This window comes from Gobio gobio, assembly GCF_949357685.1.
Source record: "Gobio gobio genome assembly, chromosome: 2".
NCBI lineage: Eukaryota > Metazoa > Chordata > Actinopteri > Cypriniformes > Gobionidae > Gobio > Gobio gobio.
Genome location: NC_137098.1, coordinates 28,377,972 through 28,397,883, shown reverse-complemented (window position 1 = coordinate 28,397,883; position 19,912 = coordinate 28,377,972). Strand labels below are relative to the sequence as shown.

The window sequence follows — 19,912 nt, the reverse complement described above, 5'->3', positions numbered from 1 at the left end:
AGGGCTCTACTTTGAGTAAGGCTGAAAGCGTCTTTCTTTTTAATACATTTCTTGAATGTCTCAATTACAGTAGGCCTAGCCTATAGATAATTATGATATTTGTGGCTGCACCGGGGTCCGTCATTACGCTAAATCATGAGCGGTCCATGGCACCTGCTACCCATGGCTGTTAAGAACTGTATAGGCTACATCAATCCATTACAACAATTTCGTGTTATGGGCACTGCCACTGATACAGGCAGCGGAAGAGCCTATTTTACGGAGCTTGCTTCTGCTTTTCAAACGTTTTTACAACAAAAGATGTCGTTAAAACGACATAAGATCTCGTTATTATGAGAAAAGATGTAGTTAAAACGACATAAGATATCGTTATTACGACACAATTGAGTGGAAAAAATAATATGTGTGTCAGCAATGCTTCACCGCAAAATTGAACTCGAGGTTAAAAAATAAAAAAAAAAAGTGGTGGGTACAAAAGGACTCATGACGAAATCTGGTGGGTACGCGTCCCCCCCGTCCCCCCCGAAATCGACGCCTATGGATGAATGATTCAGCTGTGGGTGACATCTGGTCAGTGCATTATGGGTATTATCTAGTCAGTGAGTGTACATCAGTTGTATACTCATTGTGGTGCGTTACGGAATTGAATGAGTGCACTTGATAATGCACACTATGTTTTCGGACAAATGGCTATCCCGCCAAATAATGCCCTATTTGAGGGTATAGGGGACGATTTCGGCCACTGATTATGACCTAGTTTTGTTTCCACAGCACAGGTACTGATTAGTTTCACCTGTTTCATTTAGCTCCATTTGTTTTTAATATTCCAGAGTTTTCCTTAGTTTTGTGTAGTTTAATACATTTACTGTGACTGTAGGGTCACATGATCGTGCAGAAATCATTCTAAAATGCTAATTTGCTGCTCAAGTAACATTTCTTATTATCATTCATCAATTTTGCGAACAGTTGTGCTGCTTATGTTCACAGAAACCGTAATAACAATGTTTGATGAATAAAAAGTGATCAATTTAATGCATCCTTTCTTAGTAATAATTTATTTTTAAAAAATACACTGTACAGACCCCAAACCTTTGAATGGTAGTGTTGTACATTTACACTTGATACCAATAACACACTTTCACACCAACAGATCATTGTAAAGCCACACATTAGCAGAACATACAAGGCTAGAGGACCCGGTCAGAGGTCACGCTTGACTGTTAATGGATTTATGAGTTAAAGCTGTAGATCCTGCATTGATCTTCTCTAAGTTGAAGAGTGTTATTGATTACAACACATAGAAAGCTACTGGACAACAATGATCTGATTGCTGACAAACAGTTAAACTCATTTCGAGTAGATCGCATCATGTCTTGTTTGTCCAAATCAACCAATAGCCAGTAAGATCATGCAATTGCTGTACTATTGTCACTTCATGTCATTTTATTCTTACATGGTGGTATTGCTGATGTGACTAATGAATTGAGCAATGCACACTGCCTTCTGGACTAGCCAGTCACAACCAGACAGTTACTCAGCACAAATGGATCATCACTTTCACATTGTTTATTCTTTTATGTCAGTCAAAATGGCTTATGTTCAAGAAACCAAGAGTCAGAGCCAACCCCAGCAGTTTAAATCAGCAAGTATACAAAGAGACCACATTCAAACCCTTGTGAACAATTTAGCATATTTAAAAAAAAAGAGTACTTATTACATTAATAATACACTTTAAAAGAATATATTTGAGTGTGATCTGAATGTAATGTTTTCACACAATTGCATATTTGCATATTGCAATTAAATGAAAATGTATTATATTTTACATTTATTAAACTTGAACTAGAACTAGGGTTTTTTGAAACACTTAAGTAGGACCTACATACAATTTCATAATTATATTGTCTTCGAAATATCGTTAAAGTGTACTGTTGAATGATTCCACAAGCATTTATGTAAACTAAAATATACTTTAATGTAATTTCTAATGAGACAATTATGTAATGTATTTAAATATATGTGTAAGTACACATTTGAAAAGATTAAGATGCAGTTGTTTAGTACATTTAGGCTATATATTAATTCTGTTAAAATTATAACCAAGTACATTTGCTTTAGTATTTTAGTCAACACAATAAGTGTACTTCTTTAAAGCACAACAAAAGTTTAAAGTAAAATATTAAGACTTTCTTTTAGTGTCAAGTTACACATCGTGTTATGCTAATAAATTGTGCATATTTACATGCAACTAACCCTAAACCAAACCCTAATTCTTCCTAACCCTATAGTAAGTACATGTAGTTAACTATTATTACTCAGTTCTTAAATGTATGATTCCATTGTAACACAGACACTTTAAAATAAAGTGTTACCAGTAAAACTTTTAATTTGACATTATTACAAAGTGCACTTTTATCAAGTTTGCTTAAGTGGGTTAAGAAAGTGTACTTTTTTGAAGTAGAGTTAAGGGGCCTTTTATTTTATAAATGTTATTCTATTATATATATATATATATATATATATATATATATATATATATATATATATATATATATATATATATATATATATATATATATATATTTCATAAAGACTGTTATATGCACAGAAGCAAGTGTTGTATCCTTGCATCTAAGGTAAGTGTAGTTTTCAAAGAAGAAGAAGAAAAACAGTTAAATATAGATAATCATGTCTGTAATAAATGCCCTGTTAGTTGACATGACATGTCAAGTATAGTGACAGCATGTGTCATGTTGAATTATAACAGCATTTAACTGGACTGCAAACCTTAATTGTTGTGACATTTCATTTCCGTTCTACATCCATTTTAATCTAAAACATTACGTTACATCCGTGTTAAAATGTCCGTGTTATCTGCCAACACACCTGTGACACCGATCGCATCTCCCATGAAATGAAAGAGAAAGTAATGGGAGTAGAAAGGGCAGAGCTCGTGTGTGAACCACACGTTTGGAACGTTGACGTGCCGCTGTTTTCAATACAGAGACACACCCTTCATCGTGGACAGCAGTCGCCATCAAAACTTATATCCTATTCTATTTTACACAGATCTTTTATAGTTAGACGACTTGATTGATTTAAAGTTCTATGTAAGTTGGTGTATTTACAGCATGATAGCTGACATAAAATGGATGCAAATCTTCAGTGTGCTAAAGAATTTGCCTATTGAATTTGAACTATTGTCGCGAGCGTTGTCCTCCGGTCATGAAATCCCAAATATCTCACTATATACTTGTTTTAAATGTGTTTCAGTTTTATTTCACTGATTTGAACCTGGTTAATATTTGCAGACTTTAGTTTACTGTCAATCAAAGTTTCAATAAACTGACACTCGGACGCGTCTATCTCTTCCACCAAAGGCAAAGCTGCTTAAATATAAAGCGGCGAGTCCAGAAATGTCCACAATGTCTTGAGTCTTACCGCTCTATATGGATGTAGGCCGGTTGAGATGACAGCGAATGGCTTTTTGACACTGGTCGCGGCCGGTGTCCTCCTCGCGGTCTGTCCCGCAGGCAGTGTGTGTGGCAGACTGGCAGTCCCGCTGAAGCTACTCACACCATCCCATCTGTAATACACACAACCCGCATGCGCACTACACACCGCATAAGCAGGTACAACTGCCTGCCAGCTTTACTGTACATAATTCAAAACAATTACATTAGCACTGCTTTTATTTTATTTATTTCTACCGTACTGTAGGCCACTGTGTTCTACTGCACGGTTTTAATGCAATAAAACAGCATTCAAATGTTTGTGATTTCTTTGTTCATGAAAATAACGTTTGATTGTAATTTACTTTGATTTAAAAAATCAGTATCGAATTAGTGCCCTTGTTAGTAGAATATCTGTCATTTTAAAGATTTTTTATAACATAATAGTAATTCAGATATGCAGACTATTATCAAAACATCGAGCAGGAGGAGAAGGCCACCGGGTTTACCACCAGAGGGCGCTCGGCGGTTCAGAAACCCGAGTGCACCATTAAAACCTCAAGAGGTCGTTTAAATAGGCCTATTTTAATTACAAAGAAAGGCTTCTGATACACTAATCCAATTTGATATCTTTATAAACTAATTTTAATCGCTTTAACGATTGTTATTGGGTCCATTACGACCAGCTCTGAGCAGGGCCGGATTAACAATTTCTTGTGCCCTGGGCAACAAGACTCAAGGGCCCCCCCTGCCCCTGCACCTGCCCCAAAGCAACAATCGCAAAGTCGTTATCACCAAGAGCATATAGCCTATACTTCTATACTAACAAATCAGGCTTCTGCAATGCTCAGTGGCGATGTATGTAATAGCCTCAGCATAAAGTGCATTCAAGAGACAGAACACTAATGATGCACTAATGTTTAACATAACTTTTTACAATGAATCTTTCACAGAACTTGGTGGCTGCTACAGAGTAATTATTAAATGTTTCAATATAGCCAATCAATTATATTTTGACTGCAACAGTGAAATAAAGCAGACCGCTATTGAAGCCTTAACTTAAAACCAGAGATTTTTTATTTCTAAAATGCTACAATGTGAAATTGTGGCTATTTTTGGAATATGTTTCACAATGTTGACTAATTTCAATTAATTTTCTCTTTTAAATTTTCTTTTAGCGCTCCTATTTAAATTTCAGACAGTGTTGACTGATTGGGTCGACGATTTCAAGCCAAAAAACTCACTAAAACCCACCCTATTCAAGAAATAGACGCAATTTGAACTGCCAAAATAATGTTATATAATTTTATTGCCATGTCAATCAAGGCTGATTAGCACCATTGTATCTCCTTAAAACCAAATAATGTCAAAATAAAATTAAAATAAAAAAAGTTTCTCAGGAAAATGGATCAAAACAGGGCATTCAAAAACAGTCATGCATGACTAAAATGTCCAAGTGGAAACTGTCAAAATCACGAAATTAACCAATGATTTTAACCCATGGAAAAACACATGCATCATTTAAGTGCAAAAAGTGCCCAATATAATCGGAATAAACAATGTAATTAGCAGGCATTACGAACACTTTACTGCACACACCACAGCCAAAATGTGTCATTCACTGATACTGTACAATAAAAAATTAACAACAATAATGCGTTTACCTTTGTGTTTAACTTCAGATAGAACTACAGTAACGTTATGTCTTTCGTGAAGTAGGCTACAATATTTATAGAACATAACGCAGAACTTAACACAGTCAAAATGGATTAATCGTTGATTCAAACCTCTTTCAGCAGCTGTTGGGACGAGTACAGCGCAGTCTAGACGCTTTAAAAGGTGCAGATGTCCTGATCAGGCCAGTGTGCACACCATGATGGACAGGAGTCATATACTATTTCAATTCAATCATTCAACCGTGCTCTTTGAGTTAGTTATATGTAAGAGTCTTTGAGTCACAGGTGTAATCCACGTTTTGAGAGTTGGGTCACTCTCCCACTCATTACTGTAGATAACTTACATATTTATGCCACTTTGGCATAGCGATCATTTGATATCCAGCTACAATTTCGCGCTGAAAACCTGTCATGAATGAGCGCGAGTCGCGACTCCCTGCTTATCGCTGATTGGCTGAAAGTGCGTGCTCGTCGGCGACGTCAACACCAACGCCAGCTGACTCTACGTCATAGAGAAGGGGATGTGGGCCGGTGTGTGTCATGATGCACACTTGAGTTTATTATTAACCAATTAGACTATAAAATGTAGATGTTTGAAAACAACCAAACTGACCCCAAACCAGGCCAAATTTTGTCCACCCGCCTCAACAGCTGATTTCAGAGCTTCAAGTCACGTGATTCGGCGTGACAGCTCGTCCTCTCGCTGCGCAGCAGCTTAAGAAGCTACACACACTGTTTTTGACGTGATTTAACATAATATTTTGATCGAACGGGTTGCAAAAATCTGCATATTATTAGGAAAGTGAGGATTGCGTTTATAACGTGATCTAACATAATATTTGACAGTGCCCAGGGCCCCTTAGATGTCCTGTGCCCCTGGGCAAGTGACCAGTTGCCCTAATGGTTAATCCGGCCCTGGCTCTGAGAAAAGTTACAACTATCACGAGACAATCTTAAGATTTAACAAACGTTTGTGGGCTACTTATCTGAATAATGACACTGAGATACGTCAAACCCTAGTGAATTAAAAAAAAATAGTGATTAGTTAAAATAAAAATGTGCCAAATAGATAATAATTTTGAGTAATCTGGTTAATAATAATTGCCATTTCCACAATGCATTTGACCTTTTTTCTGTCCAGAAACCCTCCTCGCTTAAAGGCAGCTGCACAAACCAGAAACAAAACAAAAAAATGCTTATGCATTTTGTTATTGCGGTTTCTGAACTAGGCTACCATTTGAGGGTATTTACATTTGTGCAGACTCTTTACAAACTGACACTGTATTGATGTTAATGCGTGTTCAGTTCTGGAAATCCAACCCATGATCTTGGAGTTGTTAATGCCATCCTTTACAGTTTGGGCTTGGAAAACACACAGAAGAAGTGCTTTTCAACACTTAAATGTGTTTTTAATGTTTAAAATAGCATATTGTTTATAATATTCACAGTTAAAGTTGACATGAAACAGAAGTTTCGATACTTTTTTCTTTTGTATTGTGACACTTGTATTGTGTAATATTGTGTATTCTGTATTGTGCCCACTTTTTAACTGCTCGTTAACGCAAATATCTAATCAGCCAACCACATGGTAGCAACTTGCAAAGTGCATTTAGGCATGTCGACAAGATCAAGACTATCTGCTGACATTCAAACTGAGCATCAGAATGGGGAAGAAGTGGTTGTTGATGCCAGATGGGCTAGACGGCCTGGAATACCACTGATCTACTGGGATTTTCATGCACAATCATCTCTAGGGTTTACAGAGAATGGTCTGAAAAAGAGAAAATATCCAGTGAGTGGCAGTTCTGTGATAAAAATGCTTTGTTGATGCCAGAGGTCATGGCCAGACTGGTTCAAGCTGATAGAGAGGCAACAGTAACGCAAATTTTTACAGCCGAGGTCTGCAGAAGAGCACATGTTGAACCTTGAAGCAGATGGGCAACAGCAGCCGAAGACCACGCCGGGTGCCACTCCTGTCAGCTATGACCAGGAAACTGTGCGTGTGGGATATTGTTGGGCACACTTTGGGCCCCTTAGTATCAATTGAGCATCATTTAAATGCCACATCCTACCTGAGTATTGGTCCTGACCATGTCCATCCCTTTATGATCACAGTATATCCATCTTCTGATGGCTACTTCCAGCAGAATAACGTGGCATGTCACAAAGCTCAAATCATCTCAAACTGGTTTCTTAAACATGACAATGAGTTCCCTTTCGAGAGGTCTCTCGTATTGCGTATGGGAAAACTACTTTTCTCGAGAATATGAAGCAAAAACTTTATTCTATAAAGTGTCTATGTAAAACGCAGTGCCGCTGCACAGCCGATAGACCAGCGCGAGCTGCGCACTGATTGGCTGTGCAGTGGGAACTGCATGAACCTATGGCGAGGCGGCAGAGAGAGCGAACCAATAGGGGTCGCTAGAATTCCCGCCGAACAAGGTCTCTAGAATTAGCATATCTAAGGCTATAAAAGACCGTGTTTTGCCATAGGAAATCAGATTTAATCTCCTTCAGCAATACCTTCGTTGACCTCCGGTTGACCGACCGTCGCACAGCACTCAGCGGAACTTCTCTGCAGCCCTGACGACATCGGATTCCCGCTCGGTCTCCGCCTTCAGCCGCCTGCCGTTCCAGCTGCGCCATCCGGCGATATATCCTTTATTTCTGTCTGTGTTATTTGTGTGTGTTGCCGTTGCCGAGTACTTCTCCACGTGCCTCGCTCTCGCCGGTGAAGTTCACCCAGGAGGAACAGCGCCCCTCACCTGCAGTGGCCTGTTTTGTCTCTTTCGGTGGACCAGTAGGTGATGAAGAAGAGGGGGAGGACAGCCTTTCACTGGCTGCATCTGGCAGCGAGTGGTCAGACTCTGTCTCGGAGCCCGCTTCGACGCAGACTGCCACTAACGCTAGAGCCAGCTTTGACAAGGAGATGATCCGAGTGCTCACTAAGGCCGTGGAGGACCTCGGGCTCGAGTGGTCCCACCCAGCTGAAGCACCACGGAGTAGGCTGGACGAGTGGTATCTCCAAAGTCGTCGCCTTTCCTCTCCTCAAAAGCCCGCCCCCTTCTTCCCGGAGGTTCACGACGAGATGACGAAGGCTTGGAAAGCCCCCTACTCGTCGCGTGCTAAGTCTGCGTTTTCCTCTGCGCTCTCCTCTGTTGAAGGCGCTAAGGAAAAAGGATACGAGGGTTTTCCTCCCCTCGAAGAAGCGGTCGCTGCGCACTTCTGTCCGCCCTCCTCCAGAGGATGGCAGACCAGGGCTCAACACCCCTCCAAACCATGTCGATCCACCTCAGCTTTCGCCAGTCGAGCATACACCTCCGCTGGCCAAGCTGCTTCGGCGCTCCACACCATGGCTGTCCTTCAAGTGTATCAGGCCAAACTTCTCCGCTCTCTGGACGAGTCTGTTCCTGATTCTGAGATCTTGAGCGACTTGCGCAGCGCCACTGATTTAGCCCTACGCGCAACCAAATCTAACGCGCAGGCTATCGGGAGGACTATGGCCAACCTGACCGTTCTGGAGCGCCACTTGTGGCTGAACCTCACCGACATGAAGGACGTGGACAAAGCCTCCTTTCTGGATGCTCCCATTACCTCCTCCGGTTTGTTCGGTCCGGCGGTCGTTGGCTTCGCCGTGCGTTTCACTGAGGCTCAGAAAGTGTTGCAAGCCTTGAAGCACTTTCTGCCCAAACGTTCCTGCTCTTCCTCTGGCCGCCGCAAAGCGCCGCCCCCTCAACCCACTAACACGGCGCCGCCGTCTTCTCGGCCACGTTCGGGATCCAGGAATCGGCAGCGCTCACGCTCTGCAAGCCGCGGCAGACAGCCTGAGTCCCGGGGACCTCGACCCAAATCTGCGTCGAGACCCGAGCCACCGAAGCCGTCCTAGCCGTAAGGGAGAAAAGAAGGTGGCCAGGTCCCGCTTCGGCTGGACCCCCACCACACTCTCTCAGTCTCACAGTTCCCTGCAACCAGGTGACTGCCGACTCAGTTTTTGCAGCCAACGAGCCCATTATCAAAAGCGCTCGCCTGCACACAAACGCCGTTCTCACGGCGACCCAAATAAATCTCAAAAAGAGCTTTTTCTATGTAGACAATGTGCCCACTGTACAGTCAGCACCCCTACACTCAAGCACCCCCCACACAGCTCACACGCTGTCCTGTGCCAAAAATGTAATGTGCGCGCCCACTACACAATGCACGCCGCCAAACATAAACACTAACCCACAGTGTTGCAAGCACAAAACATACGGGTTACCGGGTCCCTATCACTAAGCGGCCCGCCCCCAATTCAAATTCAACCCCTGGCTTCACGGGCCCAGGCCTGGCAGGCCATCCCCGGTATATCAGATTGGGTGTTGACAACATAATAAAACGAGGTTACTCGCTACAGTTCGCTCGCAGACCCCCGCGCTTTCGCGCCGTGGTCGAGACCTCAGTGAAAGGCAGCGTGAGTCACGTGCTCCGCGCCGAGGTATCGAAACTTTTAGAGAAGGGAGCGGTGGAAACCGTGCACCCGACACAAAGCGAGTCAGGCTTTTACAGTCGTTACTTTCTCGTTCCAAAAAAGGATGGCGGCCTCCGGCCCATCCTAGACCTCAGACATCTGAACAAAGCGCTTATGACGTGCTCGTTCAAGATGCTGACAGTGAAACAAATCCTCGCGCACATTCGCCCGGGGGATTGTTCACGGTCGACCTGAAAGATGCATACTTTCACATTCAGATAGCGCCCCGTCACAGGCCATTCTTGAGATTCGCCTTCGAGGGTCAGGCTTATCAATACACAGTCCTGCCATTCGGTTTATCCCTGGCACCCCGCGCTTTTACGAAGTGCATGGACGCAGCCATAGCCCCGCTGAGGCTGAAAGGCATGCGGATACTCAACTACCTCGACGATTGGCTTGTCATAGCCCAATCAGAGGCATAGTTGTTGATACACAAGTCCTGGCTCCTCAACCATCTAGAATGTTTGGGCCTCAGGATCAATATCGCCAAGAGTTCAATGTCTCCCAGCCAGAATATATCTTTTCTGGGTACGGTCATAGACTCAATACAGATGACGGCGCGGCTTACGTCACAGCGCGCCCTCTCTATTCAGAACATGGCAAAGTCATTCAAAGCTGGCGCTTGCGTTCCTCTCAAACGTTTTCAGAGGATGCTAGGTCTTATGGCCTCGGCATCAGCAGTACTCAAACTGGGTCTATTACACATGCGTCCCCTCCAACGCTGGCTAAACTCCAGCGTTCCGGCTCACGCATGGCGATCAGGCCAGTTTCGCATCAAAGTGAACCACAGCTGTGTCAAAGCTCTGGCTCCTTGGAAGGCGACCACCTGGTATCAAACAGGTGTTATGATGGGTACAGTTACGAAACGGAAAGTGGTCTCGACAGACGCGTCCAACCTAGGTTGGGGCGCCCGACACGAGGGCAAGCCAGTCTCTGGCCAGTGGGCGAATACAGAGAAAAGGCTACACATAAACTGTCTAGAGATGAAAGCGGCCATCCTATCGCTGAAAGCTTTCCTTCCGTACATAAAGGGTCACCATGTCTTGGTCCGAACGGACAACATGTCAGTGGTATCCTATATAAATCGTCAGGGCAGGCTGAAATCACGCTCCCTACATTCCATGGCGAATCACCTCCTTTTATGGGCAGAGCACTTCCTGAGCTCCCTGAGGGCGGCTCACGTGCCAGATATTCTGAATCAGGGTCCGGATATGTTATCCAGAGGCAGTATTCCCCCCGGGGAGTGGTCTCTTCACCCGCAAACGATTCAGTTGATATGGAGCACCTTCAGCGAAGCGAAAGTAGAACTTTTCGCCTCAGAAGACAATGCTCATGCCCAATATTTTACTCCAAACGCAGAGATGCGCTGGCCCATGTCTGGCCCAGTCTCCCTCTGTATGCTTTTCCTCCGATCGCGATGTTGCCGCAGGCCATCAAATAGATCAGGGAAACCAATTCCATAGTGCTCTTAATAGCCCCGTTGTGGAAGAATCAAATATGGGTCTCCAAACTGACTCTCATGTCAGACACAGTCCCATGGCCCATTCCGCTGAGGAAAGACCTCCTCACGCAGGCGAAGAGGAAAATTTGGCATCCCCACCCCGAACTGTGGGCTCTCCACGTTTGGCCCATCAACCAATACCCATGAACCTTTCTGAAAGAGTTCTAAATACTATTTCTGAAGCTAGAGCACCCACAACCAGGCGGCTCTATGCACTGAAATGGTCGGTATTCTCTAACTGGTGTACAGCACGAAACCTTGACGCATGCTCGTGCAAGGTGGCAGAAGTTCTCGCCTTCCTTCAAGAGCTAATGGACGCGGGTCGATCCCCCTCCACGCTCAAAGTGTACGTTGCCGCCATAGCACTTTCAGGCAATCGGAACAGCTCTTTGTGTGCTTCGGTGGCCGCACTAAAGGCTAAGCTGTCACGAAGCAGAGACTGTCACACTGGATAGTGGACGCCATCTCTATGGCTTATAAGTCTAAAGACCTAACTTGCCCTATAGGCATTAAAGCCCATTCTACTAGAAGCATGGCCTCGTCATGGGCATGGTCACGTGGCATACCGCTAGAAGATATCTGTGCGGCGGCAGGCTGGGCCTCTCCGTCCACTTTTATCAGATTTTATAAACTGGAAGTCCCCGCTTTACAAGCTGGGATTATCTCCATTTAATAGGTATTGCCTATCGTTATTATCTAGACCCGATGCGTCTGGTCTCCCTGTTATTCATACATGATAAGTTCTCACAAGCATGTTGGAGCTTTCATAACATGTGTTACACTATATATCTATAAGGCCCGACTATGTCCGGTCATAATTCTATATCATATGGCCCGATTCTATCCGGCCTATATACTCTTCATGTCCTCTCAAGAGACCCACTTTGTTGGTCTCCTGTGACTCTCTGTTGCCCATCTTACGTGCCTCAGGCCATTGGGTCAGTTAAGCACGCACAGCGTTTTAAATTGGGTTCCCATTCGCAATACGAGAGACCTCTCGAAAGGGAACGTACTCGGTTACTCACGTAACCTCGGTTCCCTGAGAGAGGGAACGAGTATTGCGTAATGCGTCGTGCTTGTGCTTCTCAGGGTATCGCTTCAGTCGATTTTTAACCTGATTTCCTATGGCAAAACACGGTCTTTTATAGCCTTAGATATGCTAATTCTAGAGACCTTGTTCGGCGGGAATTCTAGCGACCCCTATTGGTTCACTCTCTCTGCCGCCTCGCCATAGGTTCATGCAGTTCCCACTCCACAGCCAATCAGCGCGCAGCTCGCGCTGGTCTATCGGCTGTGCAGCGGCACTGCGTTTTCCATAGACACTTTATAGAATAACGTTTTTGCTTCAAATTCTCGAGAAAAGGAGTTTTCCCATACGCAATACTCGTTCCCTCTCTCAGGGAACCGAGGTTACGTGAGTAACCGAGTACGTTCACTAGTCAAAATGGCCTCCACAGTCACCAGATCTCAATCCAGAGCACCTTATAGGGATGTGGTGGAACTGGCGATTTGCGTGTATCGGAATGTTTCCAGCACCTTGTTGAATATGCCACGAAGAATTGAGGCAGTTCTGAAGCCAAAAAGGGGTTCAACCCAGTACTAAGTGTACCTAATAAAGTGGTCGGTGAGTGTATCCGAGTGAAATGGCTTCTGGAATGAGGGAAACAAAATGTAGGGTAGGACTTGACTTCATTCTTTGGGAATTGATTGGATCAGGAAGTTGGGCATTGCCAACTTAATGGAGGCAGTTGTGAATGTCTGTTTGCAGTCAGTTGCCGAGGATATTTAAATATTTAAGACATTTATTTCAGTTGCATTCATGGCTTCCTGTAAGTAATTTCAAGATTTCAACTTGTAAAAAACATTCACGTCCTCGTAATTACAACTTGTAAGCTGGGAGTTTTCGGAGAACTTTAGGCGTTAATGATTGGCCATAGAAATGTATAATTCCAAGAACGTCACATGTTGTCATCTCGAATCATCATGCCGTGCCATGAACTAATTACAACACGTAAAAGTATCCCACTCTCCGTCGAGAAATACGTCATGAAGAGAGCAGATGTTGTTTGGAGGTTTGGAGGGGAGGTTCAAGTTTTTGATTAAAAATGATGTCACATGAATTAAAAAAAAAATATGGATAAATAATTTATAATAAACGGTGCAAAAGAATTGTCAATTTTGATTTGATGCATTGTGACTTTAAAGTCGGCTTGAAACAGAAGTTGTGATTGTTTCTTCCCTGTTGTGACGTATACATCCGATATTTCTCAAACAAGAAAAAATGTAGGGCGGGACTTGATTTTGTCCATCAGGAATTGATTATTAGATCATTGTGGGTTGTGACATGACAGGTTTCCTGCCCTCACACCAGTAAACACGTCATCAGAGAAGAGCAGAGATGTCTCAGCAAGATGGAGGGGAAATTATTTTGATTATCACATTATTGTAGGTTTTTTTAAATGATGTGCACGGATAAAGCATTTATAATAAACACTTTAATATTCCATAAAAAATTAACACAAAAAAGAATTGTCAATTTTGATTTCTTGGTGTCTTTAATAAAATAAAAAATAAAAAGTTTAATAAAACCCTATGTTCTCAGGTTTATTTTATTTATGAATGTGTGTGTGTGCGTTTATATTACATTGTGAGGACAAAATGTGCCCACAAGGATAGTAAAACCTGAGATCATCTATATTGTGGGGACCCGTTTATTTAGTAATAAACGTACTACATTATGTTTTTTTGTTTGTTTTGTTTTTAAATGTAAAAATGCAGAAATGTTATGGGCAGGTTTAGAGGTAGGGGTTAGTGTAAGGGGATAGAATTATGCCGATGGAGATTCCCCACAAAGATAGTGACCATAAAAATTAAAATTCAAAAGTACTTTTTCCTTCAGTCTAGGCTGGGGTTTTCAAACTTTATAATGCCAAGGACCTACAAATATGATGAACCTTTATGAGGGACTCCCTTCCTTAAAATCCATCTATATATTTTTATGTAGCCTATATGAGAAAAAAAACAAAAGCATTTAAACTGTTAGATAAATAGTAAGTGTGACATTATAAATACAACATGTTGTTTCCAGACTTAAGACGGCTATACTTAATGTTGGATAAAGAACAACATTTTCAATTAAAAATGATTTGGATAAGCAACTTTCGCAATAAATGTATGTAAGCAGTTGTATGCGTTAAAAATACTGCCTTACAACCCCAGTGAGCGAGATAAAGGGGAGAAAAGCAAACATACAATTCTGGAAAGTATGTATAGGCTACTCAAGAAAGGAGATAAACGTTTAAAAATGAAACAGTTCGGTAGACTTTATCCATTTTTGCTTTGTCTTTTTATTCTCTGAAATTTTCTGGGGACAGCTTCGAACCTTCTGGAGGACCCCACTTTGAAAACCCTGGTCTAGGGCTAGGCAATCAGAGGAAAGGGAAATGCTGACACTCTTCCTCTGAAGTCTTTTAAGAGTTCATCCAAATACACAGACACACCTACAAAGTTTACACTCATAATACGGACACCCAGAGATGCCTCTTTAAACTTATCGTTTACTCAGTAGGCTATGTGATTATTAACTTTCGCTAAAACGTGTGCGTGTCAAGGTCACATTTATTTTAAAAAACAAAAAATGCTTAGTAACCTAATGCCAAAATCACATAGCTAAACACACCTCCGACAGGCGTGCGGTGGACCTGCCTCTGTTTTCAAGACGATTTTCGGGACGTTCACTGCCTTACACCTTCACCAAGAGTCACAGCAGTGTTTTAATGATGTAACACACGGTCTTAAAATCAGTTCTGCCACCTGTGCGCTTTTATTTGGTGTAATGAGCGCGTGACCGAGAGTAGAGCGCGCAGTCATTCTCCTCTCCGCTCGGAACTCTGACGGGATGTCAGCCGCTACTCGTAGAAACTCGTCCAAAACCGGGAACGACGTGGATTCCGATCCGGACAGAATTCGGACGATACGTAGAGAGCTGTCGAATGAGTTCACACACAATGAACGGGATAATATTATGGAGTATTCATCCAAAGGTAGGGATTTGGGTGCAGCACGACCACCATAGATAATTAAACGAAGAAGAAGAAAACTATGTAGGTTATATTACATTATGTAGCAGTAGCCGTATTTTTATTCTTATAATGAAAGTATGAAGTTGATCCTGATATAAACTTGGCCACACTTATTGCACTGAGACTGATAATGGATACAATATTAATCTATGAAAATCATAGGCCTATTTAATATTCTTTTATCACGATTTCTGAACAACATGGTGATATTTTTAAAATCGTTTCTGCTTTAGTTTTTGGTTAGACCAGATGTTGCTCTAAGTGCTACTCAATGACTTCTAACAGAGTTTTCTCTTAGAACGTTCCAATCAAAACATGGTGGTATATTAATGAATATTGTTTTAACTGGTAGCCTAATCATTTCACCTTTTCTGTGTCCTTCATTTCATGTTCCATCCTCTTAGTATTTTGTAAAATACCTGTAACTAATCCAGGAAGTGACATCAACATTTATGGTGGGAAAACAACAATGAAAAACATGAATGTGGTAATTTATGTTTTTGCTGTTGCTTTCCTACCAAAAATGTCGATGTCACTTTATAACTAACATTAGTTATTTATTTCCGTCCTGTTAGTTTCCTGTATAAATAATTCAGTTATAATTAATGACGTTTAAATCTAGACAGATGTCATGACAGATGTATTTCCCAAAGTCTGGCCTATTACTTAAACAACACACTTATATTCATCTAGTGAATAAGGTAAAGCATAACAGAAATGGCCCACATTGTAAGAGCCAAGTGAATGTGCAAGTTTCTTTCCAGATTTTAAGACCTCAAGAGGAAGTGTCAAAGGTACTTCAGGAGCTTCTGATGATAATATACCAACAGGTAAAGCTTTCCACATACAATACAGGGTTCCTTTTTGTAATACACTGTGGCTGATGTGAATAAATCCTGTTGATTGTGTAAATTACCTCCATTTACCTTAGATATTTGTAACTTAATAATATCAATTAAAATACTATGTAGTTAAACTTTGCAGAGTTGGCAGTAATCTATCAGTGTACTCTGAGACAAGTTAAATTTACTCACCCTCACGTCATCCCAAACCTGACACAAAAGAAGATATTATTCTGAAGAATGTCGGTAACCAAACTGTTTTGCTGACCTTTGACCTCCATGGTACAGACAAACTTCGGCTGCGTCCGAAATCGCAAATGTGTCGCAAATGTGCGTTTGACTCTGCGCATACGCTGTACATGTACGTGTAAAAAAAAACAAAGTATTTCCTAAGTAATTACTTTGCGACCAATAAAAAAGTATGTTTTATAGGGCTGCGCAATATATCGAAATTATCAAAATATCGCAAATGTACATATCGCAATATGCATATCGCAAGGGTACGCAATATCTGAATGATTTTAATAGGCTACTTCAACATTGAGTAAAGTGTACGTTTTAGGTCAACGTATATAGCGGAGAATAGACTGGGCACATGACTGTTACTTATGTGACTTGCTTGACGTCAAAAAGAGTTATTAAACGCAATAACTTGCAAAAAACAACTCCTTGCAGTCTCGCGCTGTCTGCTGTCTGACCGAAACGTGCACACAAGCCGTTCTTTTTTCGTGTCTTGTTACACACTCGAACTGTCAAATACACACACAGTTAGGTCAAAATGGCTGTCTTGATGAGTATTCATGTAAACACAGTCGGTTATGCTTTAAGTGAAAGATATCGGTTGGGGAAAGAAATAGATTTTACACACTTAAAGCAATATCGTATCGCATTATTTAAAGGGGCTATATGCGTTTTTCTGAAATTTAAACTCGCGACTGACACCTGTGGCCAAAAAACAGAACTGCTCTTATTTTCTGCTCGCTCTCGCAGCGGTGGTGACGTCACATCCGCAGACAGCGCGGGAAAAAACGACCTGACAGAAAATAGGAAAAATAGGATACAGGCTTATAGGTGCACCCACTGTGAGCGGACAAGGTGTCAGTATGCTCATCAGGAGATGTTTGAGTCATAAATGGTAAAATAAAAAGGCTATTGTTACGTTTATTTTGGGGAAAAAGTTGCATATAGCCCCTTTAACAAGGATATCGCATATCGCATTTTTCTTCAATATCGCACAGCCCTAATGTTTTAATATGAATGTGTGTTGTGTGAATGTAATCCAGATGTATTACATACACCAGTAGCACTTTATTTTATAGTCCTGTTCCACATGTACATACTATAGCTATACTTCTTGCAGTGATTACAAAAACTGGGTAATAACTAGGTACTAGTCCTAAACCTAATCTTAACCCATGTAGTTACCTTATATTACACTGTAAGTACACACTGTACGTATTGTAAAATAAAGTGCAACCCATTCACCATGTTGTCATTGTCATGTGATCAGAGTCAGTTGCTGCTTCACTGTCATTCACAAATGCTCTCCCCGTGGCCTCATGATATAGTCAGAATCTCACTAGAAGTAGGAAGTCATCCGGGATCTTTTCGCCTATGCTTTTTTGGGAATAGCCTACTATTAATTCGGACATACTACTCTTTCACATACTGTTTTTCACCTATATGCGATTTCGCATGCAGCCTGAGACATTTCACAAAAGAAAGGTTGGGTAAATGATGACAGAATTTGAATTGTTTGGTGAGCTATCCATTTCATTGAACTCTGACCTGCTCTGGTGACACTCCAAAAAAAAGTAACTTTTAGAGATCATACCTTGGACTTTACAAAGCACATTGAATGTCACTTATTAACCCTCTCCGTTAAACACAGCAGTGAAACATCATATGACTATGGTAAAAATCAAAATCTAAACTGTAGATTGAACCATGAATATTGCTCTCGAAATAAACGATTATAACTGACTATAGCAGAACTAGACCTGGAATTTACAGCAGTATAAAGGCTAGATTGGTTTATGTCACATTAACTCTTTACATCACCAGCTAAATCATTTTCCACGTTTACTAGAGCTGACTGAATTATTTTCCATGTGGAGGCCAATCTGTTAGTGTTAGATGCAGTGGTAGATATAATGCATATACACCGTTTCCTGTTGCAGTGTTGGCTATGCAGCTGGCTTTGGTGGAGGGGCCAGATCGACTTCCTGCTGATGAGGGCACACAGGAAGTGCTCTGCAGGAAACTTTGTGTGCTGGAAGCCGACCTCTCAGGGGTCAAGACCTTAATCTCTGTATGGGCTTCCATATTTGGAATACATAAAATATTCAAAACCTTAAAAACACACATTTTACATACTGGTTTCCCTGTGTTGCAGGAACTGTCTGCTCATTTTGTATCCATCAACAGTGGCGAAAGGACTATATTTATCACTTTTAAAACCCTTGAAGAAATATGGAAGTTCAGCACATACCACAGAATGGGTCTGTTCTTATTTCAGTGTCACACATATACTGTTGTATCAAACCGTGTTTATTAATAATGGCAGTTATTGAGTACAAATAGATGCTGTCTTGGTGAGCATAAGAGACTACCATACTGGACACTACCAGTAGAAATTTGGAATTTAGATTTTTTTTAAAGTCTCTTATGCTCACCAAGACAGCATTTATTTGATCAAAAATGCATTAAAACCTTTTTGTAATATTGTGAAAAATGATTACAAAATCTACGGGGAAAAAAGGATCTAAATAGGCAAATGCTTAAGAGTCTGTGATTGCATGTTATATGTTTGGCGACAGTTCTTCTAATCCTAATTGATGGAGTGTGTAGCTTTTCAATTCTAAACAAGCATGTAGGAAGACACATTATGGCCATATTCCAGGATGACAATGTCAATCATAATTGTTGTGTTGTTTCCATCAAGAGGTGCATCAATTTTTGGTCAAGCAGTCTCCCCCAGCACATCCCAATTACTTTCAATGAATTTAAGGTCTGGACTCAAAGGTGCCAATTCATGTGTGAAAGTGATTCTTAATGCTCCCTCACAACCATTCTTTCACAATTTGAGCCTGATGAATCTTGATATTGTCATCCTGGAATATGGTCATGATGTGTCTTCCTACATCCTTGTTTAAGAAATGAAAAACACTCCATCAATTAGGATTAAAAGAACTGTTGCCAAACATATTACATGCTAGAAACACAATAATCACTGCAATAATGATCCAATCATAGACTCTAGTCCTGTAAGTTGCGAGGTGGGGCTTCCATGGATCGGACTTGTTTGTTCAGCACATCCCACAGATGCTCGATTGGATTGAGATCTGGGGAATTTGGAGGCCAAGTCAACACCTCAAACTCGTTGTTGTGCTCCTCAAACCCTTCCTGAACCATTTTTGCTTTGTGGCAGGGCACATTATCCTGCTGAAAGAGACCACAGCCATCAGGGAATATCGTTTCAATGAAAGGGTGTACATGGTCTGCAACAATGCTTAGATAGGTGGTACGTGTCAAAGTAACATCCACATGGATGGCAGGACCCAAGGTTTCCCAGCAGAACATTGCCCAAAAGCATCACACTGCCTCCGCCGGCTTGCCTTCTTCCCATAGTGCATCCTGGTGTCATGTGTTCCCCAGGTACGACGCACACGCACCCGGCCATCCACGTGATGTAAAAGAAAACATGATTCATCAGACCAGACCACCTTCTTCCATTGCTCTTCCATTGGTCCATGCTCACATGCCCACTGTTGATGCTTTCGGCAGGCGGACATGGGTCAGCATGGGCACCCTGACTGGTCTGTGGCTATGCAGCCCCATTCGCAACAAACTGCG

General features: G+C 41.7%; 2 protein-coding genes across 2 annotated transcripts in view; one reads left to right on the top strand and one right to left on the bottom strand.

The window, feature by feature from the left end:
• Positions 1-3,604, bottom strand: part of tdrd7b (tudor domain containing 7 b) — a 34,383-nt gene extending 30,779 nt beyond the window's left edge. The window contains exon 1 of the mRNA XM_079810457.1: positions 3,442-3,604. The gene's annotated coding sequence lies outside the window, so the exon portion shown is untranslated. The remainder of the gene's footprint in view (positions 1-3,441) is intronic.
• Positions 3,605-14,843: 11,239 nt separating this feature from the next.
• Positions 14,844-19,912, top strand: part of sh3tc1 (SH3 domain and tetratricopeptide repeats 1) — a 28,132-nt gene continuing 23,063 nt past the window's right edge. The window contains exons 1-4 of the mRNA XM_079839180.1: positions 14,844-15,176; positions 15,980-16,045; positions 18,238-18,368; positions 18,453-18,558. Of these exons, the coding sequence (XP_079695306.1) occupies positions 15,032-15,176; positions 15,980-16,045; positions 18,238-18,368; positions 18,453-18,558 (448 nt within the window). The 5' untranslated portion in view covers positions 14,844-15,031. The remainder of the gene's footprint in view (positions 15,177-15,979; positions 16,046-18,237; positions 18,369-18,452; positions 18,559-19,912) is intronic.